Here is a 7,328-nt window from a genome sequence, read left to right as displayed (position 1 = left end):
AGCTGAAAGGCTCTAAGCCAAATCAATGCCCGCTGGGCGCTACCTGTTTACCCCGCTCTTGAGGACGAAAAGTTAAATTGGACGGACAAAAAATTCGGTCAAGCGAAAAATTGCACTAAAGAACATAGCCAGTAGAATAACGGAAAGGACTCGAGGAGTCGTGCATCGAAGACTCTTCACTAACCCTACCTTCTCCAAAAAAAGGCAATATTTATTGTGGGGTGGGGGTGAGGTGGGAAGGGGGTGAGGTGGGAATGAGAACTTAGGTGGCAAAAGCGGGATCAAAAATCTCAAAATGACCTGTTCACCTTGAATATTACCATCAATTCCTAATTACTATAATTTACAAGCTAAGCTACTGTTAAATTCCAATGCAGGAAAGTAAAAGTTAACGTTCTGAAAACAGAAGTCATTGTTCGAAAACAAAAGTTACAAGTACAAATAATGACATTTGCTCTGTTCAGACTTCGGTGATTATCTCTATCTGAGAAGAATTGATGAACTCAAACAACGCAATGAAATTAAGGAAGTTAGCTATCGAGATATGAGGATAAATCTGAAAGTTTTTAGAACTTTGATGGGTCACGCTTGTGGCATCGCTAAACATTTCACTCTCGTTGTGAACGTGTTTTTTTTTCTCTGTTTACGACTAAAAAAGATAAATTTTTGCTTACTTCTGTCATCTGAATGGGAGTGTAAAACTTGTTGAAATAGCGTTCTACCATCTCTCGTTCGACTGAACTCAAATTGGAGAAGGTGTTCATATCTCTTTAACACTTGCACAGCCACTTCAACCGCCTTTTGATGGTAAGTGCTCATTGATACAATTCGGAATAGGATGTCTCCTCCCCACTTTTGATACTTTTCTAATCTAGCCACTTCACTTTCTCCAGTTTCAAACCCAATGCACTCCATGAAAAATATATCACATCTTTCGGCCTTTCCGAACATGAGCCCAAACATTTCAAAACTTCCATTGGCCAATATGTACTCAAAAACATTTTTATCTTCAAATTTGTGCAATAATGTACCCATTTTTAACTCAGGGCACTCAAGCAGGAATTTCAGGATATCGTTGTTGACTCCATTGGAGGTTCTCGCGACCACATCTATGATTGTTGCGTTTGGGTATCTTTTGTTTAATTCGCATGAGAATAGATTCCTCCTTCTCAATTCATGTGTAAACGTTGAGACTGATGAGATTTGTTGTGAGAGACAACTCCAGTAGAGGACGTTGCACTCTGCAAGCATCTTGTCATCAATCGCGCACAGCTCTTCATTTGAAATTATTGAGTCACCTAGAAAATATAGCAAATAGACAGTGGAGTAGTAGTTGCATAAAAATATAGTTGGATAAAACAAAACAGGATTGGCTAACCGGGCCGTGTGAATTTTCGTAAGAAACGGGGTGAAATGCGGTGAAAAAACCTTTTCATGGCGTAATTCTTATATCTTTTTGCGGTGAACGCGGCGGTGAATCATGGTGAATTATATATTTTCACCGCGCTCTCGGTTTTCTTACAAACAAGATACTTATGTAAACGGTTTCGGAACTCTCACCTCCTGAATGGCTTCAACTTTTTATTTCTGTGCTCCAACTGTCAGAAACGTCTATGACATTTCTTGTGAATTTAAATCAGATACAATAAACTTTCGAAGACAAAGGCGGTGAATTTTTGTAGGAAATGCGTTGAATTTCGTGGAGAATTTTTGTAGGAAATGCGGTGAATGTCCGTGGTGAATTTTTGTAACAAATGCGGTAAAAAGCGGTAATTTTCTTCACCGCAATCGACCGCATTTCTTACAAAAATTCACTGAATTCACCACATTTCTTACAAAAATCGACCCAAAAACCTCGACCCGGGTATGTATAAATTTAGCAGCTGTTTCTGTCAAAGTGCAGCGAAAAAACCGTTCATTTTATAAATAACTGTTAGATTCATTCAAATTGCAAAAACGTAGACCTTGATCAGACGGTTCAATTTTTTTTCTACCTATTCTTGAAGAGAATGATTAGGAAAAAATAAAACTAAACCGATGCGATCAGAATTTTCATGGTTTCTGAAATTATTTCACGTTTTATAAATAAACCTCGGAAAAAATAACAAATATGTGCCATCGTTTCCGGTTAGCTCAACATTCTTTTCTTTGTAACATTTATCGCGTTATGAGCTGCCGACAAAATTTCAAAATTATTTATCGTCAAATACACGATGTTTAAATCACATTAACTAACAGAACATAATTTTTTCGGCGCATGAGGAAAAGTTACCCATGTGTTTAATTTGTGTGTATTTTAAATATGGAATTTTTAATGTCGAAAAAGAGGGAAATAGATTTTGTCTAAACCTTTGTGGCACTAGAAAATTGTACTCACTTCTTTGGTTCTTTTTGTTCCGACCCTCTTGAGGGGGGAGGAACTATATACTCAAATGGGTTTATATACTGGTATCATTAGAAAGCTCGTCCATCGTAGAATATGGAATTAAAAAGATTTTTTAAATTTTCGCTATCTACAGGGAGTTATCGAGGTTTAAAGTTCTAAGAAAAGTAGAGTGAATTCACGTTTTTTTATTCACATTTTCCGGAATTTTTGCCTAAATTTTCGTCAATTTTGCTAAAATTTGTTAAAATTTTCAAGAATAGTGTCGTTGATTTTATTTTAAAAGACAAACAAGCATTGTTGATTGTTTTGATTTAACTTTTTTCAAGTAAAGTTCTGGATAGATGTTTCAAAATTCAGGCTTTTTCATCAAAACCAGCACGAAATAAGCTACTTTAGTCCCCTTTTATTAAATTTTGCCGGCAGTACACACCAAAACAACACTCATACAATCATTTTTACAATCAGAGGGGGGCTATGCCTACTTCAGCGTCCTCTGAGAGTGCTCTGTATTCAAAACTTCGCCGTTTTTTGCTAACCTTAATCGTTTGATTATCAAAATTGCAGAATTTATTTTTGAGTTTTTAACCACCCAAATTATCTATATCTACAATATTCGAAAAAACAATAGTTCCTAACGGACAATAAACATTAGCAGGGCCAATGTTGGACAGTTACAATCAAAAAAGTTATAGGATTGTAATCAGTCGATCTTTTTTTGAAAAAACCTTTTTTTAATAATAAAAAACAGAACATATCAAACCAAAGCTCAGGAGTGATAGGTCCAATTGGTTTTTTTAAACAGCTCCAAGCTAATGCATTTAGTTTTTTACTTGAAAGTTTATGGTAGTTTCGAATTTAAAAATAATTGATTTTTAAAAAAATAATTGCCTAATGAAATTTTCCCCTTTTTTTCTTAATTTGTTCAACTTCTAGCTTAGTGTCGGTAAAGAAAAAAATGCTTCTTCATTCTACTGATTTAAATGTTAGTCTCGGTTGCGGTTTTAAGCCTGAAGTTATTGTTTTCTGGTTTCAATACTACTAGATTTCAGATTTTTTTTTTGTTTTTAGACATTTGCCAGTTTTTCACGTTTTCTAGTTTTGTCACATTATCACATTATTGCCAGTTCTCATACCACATTACTAGCGTTCAAAATGAGGCAAAATAGAACAGACTAAAATCCTGCAAGATATAGATTTTCGTTTTAACGGCCTCGACACCTCTTTCTTGAAGAAATTAATTGAATTTTTCATATTTGACTTTAACTCTCATTTCTACTTTGTCGTCTCGGTCGTATGAAATTTCCTGTATAGTGCTAGGTTTCATTGGCTTTTCATGGAAGAATAGATGAGCCAAAATTCTAATATTAGTAGATAACTGACGGCTTTCATAACTTTGAAAACAATCGTTTTTCAAAACTAAAAAAAAAAGATTTTTAACTTCGAAATTTTGTTCTTTTTATTTTTCTTTTCGTTACCTAATCCCGCTAGATAATTACACGTCAAATATGACATTATGGGTGCCGGGGAAAGGTGTCAAAAGGGATTGATGTCCCAAAATCTATTTTTTTTTTGAAGAATTCGTTATGACCTTACTGGCTTCGACACCGTTTTTTCACAAAAAAAAATTAAATTAATTTGTTTTTTTTGTCAAATTTGACGTTCTTTTTGAGGAAGCTTCCTTTGAATAAAAAACGACCAATTTAATTAGTTCTCTTTGTAATTAAAGTCTTTCATGACTTTGGATATAATTTTGTTTCGAAAAAAAAATCAAAATTATTACATACTTTTGCCCTTCGCTTTTTTGTCTACTTGTTACTTAGTCTCACTAATGAATGGCCACATACTACTTTATCGTTGTTTGAGGAAGACGCACTCGAATATATTTTGAGGGCCAAAATATGGCTGGACGGTTTTGACAACGTTTTCTGGCGAGTTTCAGTTGAATTTCTGTTTGTTGTTTTTTTGTTGTCCTTTTTTTGCCGCTTGCAAAATCGAATAAGGATAGGTCCTAATGCCCTTCTATAGAATCTTTGGTAATCGTAAATCCTTGGGATATTTTACTTGATTTTAAATGGTTTTCATTACTTTGAAGTTAATTGTTTAAAAAAAAATAGGCGATTTTTTTAATTCTTTTGTTTTTGTTCTTCTTTGTCTAATTGTTACCAAACCTTTTTATGGACTGGTTCCATATATTTTCTGGTAATTTATAAGTTATTTTTCTAGTTTTAGGTTTTTCTGACGGTATGTTGACTTTGTTATTATATTTCGTCTTTTAAAACGGACATAAACTTTTTTATGTAATTAATGTTTGCTGTTAATGTTGTTGTTTGATTTTGCTGTTCGTCATGACTAGCTTTCTTAATATTGGCATATCAAAACAATCTAATGCATCAATTTTTACTCCACTGAGTTATTCGCTTTGGAGGCTATCTTATTGTTCATACACTATTTTTTTGAAAAAGAATTTCAAAGAGTTTGCCAGATTTTCACGTTTTCTAGTTTTGTCAGATTATCAAATTATTGACAGTTCTCATACCACATTACTAGCGTTAAAAATGAGGCAAAATCGAACAGATTAAAATCCTGAAAGATATAGATTTTCGTTTTAACGGCCTCGGCACCTCTTTCTTGAAGAAATTAATTGAATTTTTTTATATTTGACTTGAACTCTCATTGTTACTTTGTCGTTTCGGTCGTATGAAATTTCCTGTATAGTGCTAGGTTTCTCTGGCTTTTCATGGAAAAATAGATGAGCCAAAATTCTGATATTAGTAGATAGCTGACGGTTTTCATTGTTTTGAAAACAATCGTTTTTCAAAACTAAAAAAAAAGATTTTTAACTTCGAAATTTTGTTCTTTTCATTTTTCTTTTTGTTACCTAATCCCGCTAGTTAATTACACGTCAAATATGACATTATGGGTGCCAGGCAAAGGTGTCAAAAGGGATTGATGTCCCAAAATCTGTTTTTTTTGAAGAATTCGTTAAGACCTTACTGGCTTCGACACCGTTTTTTCACAAAAAAAATTAAATTAATTTGAATTTTGTCAAATTTGACGTTATTTTTGAGGAAGCTTCCTTTGGATAAAAAAACGACTCAATTTAAATAGTTCTCTTTGTAAGTAATGTCTTTCATGACTTTGGATATAATTTTGTTTCGAAAAAAAATCAAAATTATTACATACTTTTGCCTTTCGCTTTTTTGTCTACTTGTTACCTAGTCTCACTAATGAATGGCCACATACTACATTATCGTTGTTTGAGGAAGGCGCAATCAAATATATTTTGAGGGCCAAAGTATTGCTGGACGGTTTTCACAACGTTTTCTGGCAAGTTTCAATTGAATTTCTGCTTGTTGTTTTTTTGTTGTGCTTTTTATCCGCTTGCAAAATCGAATAAGGATAGGGCCTAATGCCCTTCTATAGAATCATTGGTAATCGTAAATCCTTGGGATATTTTTTTTGATTTGTAATGGTTTTCATTACTTTGAAGTTAATTGTTTAAAAAAATAGGCGAATTTTTTAATTTTATTGTTTTTGGTCTTCTTTGTCTAATTGTTACCAAACCTTTTTATGGACTGGTCCCATATATTTTCTGGTAATTTATAAGTTATTTTTTTAGTATTAGGTTTTTCTGACGGTATGTTGACTTTGTTATTAAATTTCGTCTTTTAAAACGGTCATAAATTTTTTTATGTAATTAATGTTTGCTGTTGTTGTTGTTGTTTGATTTTGCTGTTCGTCATGACTAGCTTTCTTAATATTGGCATATCACAGCAATCTAATGCATCAATTTTTACTCCACTGACTTATTTGCTTTGGAGGCTTTTATCGTTCATACACAATTTTTTTTGAAAAAGACTTGGGCTTTTTTGGTTTTTTTGGGATTCTCAAAAAATAATTTTTTTGCGTTTTTCTATCTGTTCCTCATTTGGTAGACAATTATACCAAAATTGTGGATGAGCGGGGTCGGAACCTTTTGTGCCATCGCACTTTACCGAGCCGCCTTGTTCATTTAATAAACGAAGAAACTCTGCCATTTTCGAGAAAACGAAGTTTTTACAGTTGCATCTAATATCACTCGTCTGATTTACTCTAACTCCCACTGCTTTCCATTATGCTTTGAGCAATAATTTGCCGTAAACTATAAATCAGTTCAACTCAGCTGCATTTATTTTTAAATCACAGAACATGATGGAATTTTTTTGCTTCGCACAGAATTACGTTAATCGCCTCGACTAACCACCAGATTTTTGGAGCGAAGAAACCTCACTTGATTGTTGAGTGATAGAGGGCAGGTGTTCGGTTGTAAAAGAAAATAAAACAGGAAAGGCAGCAACCATTTGAATCCGAACAGTGATCAGTTGCTGTTTTATGACTAAGAGCATCCGATCCTTGTTTTCCAAAAAATGAAGTGCCAGTCGTTGTTGGAACCATTTCATTTGAAACAAGTTTGTGTCTTTCGGCTGTAGCCAGTCTGTTTTTGTAGAACTTCTATCTATAAGTTGTTGAAAAGTCAAAACAAAGTCACTTTTAACCCCCATGAGGTAGGAAGAGAGCTGGTCTGGAACAAGAACCGAAGGTTTTACCACGAATATCAAAACTTCATACTGAGCCCGCGATAGAGCAATATTCAGCGCATCAAGGATAAATCCAGAATCCCCACTTACGACAAAGTTGTATTCACAGCATTCGAAATACAGAAAACACAAAAATAATACAATATACCCGGACTTGAGTCTGAGAGCATTTCAGCGCTGAAGCAGCACATTTCAAGCATAAAAACTTTGTTCAGTTCTGAGACATTGCTTCTCCTGAATATTTTAATTTTCAATACATGCAGTTTATCTAAATCATAAAGACATTGAGATCAAAGAGTTCGCTCAGGCTAACCCTAACCTGTATAGTCGGAAAACTACCCATAAGCTAAAAGTTAGTCTGAGCA

The 7,328-nt window shown here is 33.9% G+C and overlaps 1 protein-coding gene across 14 annotated transcripts in view; it reads right to left on the bottom strand.

The window, feature by feature from the left end:
- Positions 1–7,328, bottom strand: part of LOC142349588 (uncharacterized) — a 65,614-nt gene that overhangs the window by 37,003 nt on the left and 21,283 nt on the right. For 13 of the 14 annotated variants that reach the window (XM_075401263.1, XM_075401249.1, XM_075401250.1 and 10 more), the window contains exons 4-5: positions 6,627–7,048; positions 675–1,298 (exon numbers count right to left, since the gene is read on the bottom strand). In XM_075401263.1, coding sequence (XP_075257378.1) covers positions 675–1,298; positions 6,627–7,048 — 1,046 coding nt within the window. The remainder of the gene's footprint in view (positions 1–674; positions 1,299–6,626; positions 7,049–7,328) is intronic. The other variant, XM_075401264.1, reaches the window with a different exon arrangement.

This window comes from Convolutriloba macropyga, chromosome 11 (assembly GCF_964194025.1).
Source record: "Convolutriloba macropyga chromosome 11, txConMacr16.3, whole genome shotgun sequence".
NCBI lineage: Eukaryota > Metazoa > Xenacoelomorpha > Acoela > Convolutidae > Convolutriloba > Convolutriloba macropyga.
The sequence above is the reverse complement of the archived record's forward strand: the minus strand, read 5'-3'. Positions and strand labels throughout refer to the sequence as shown.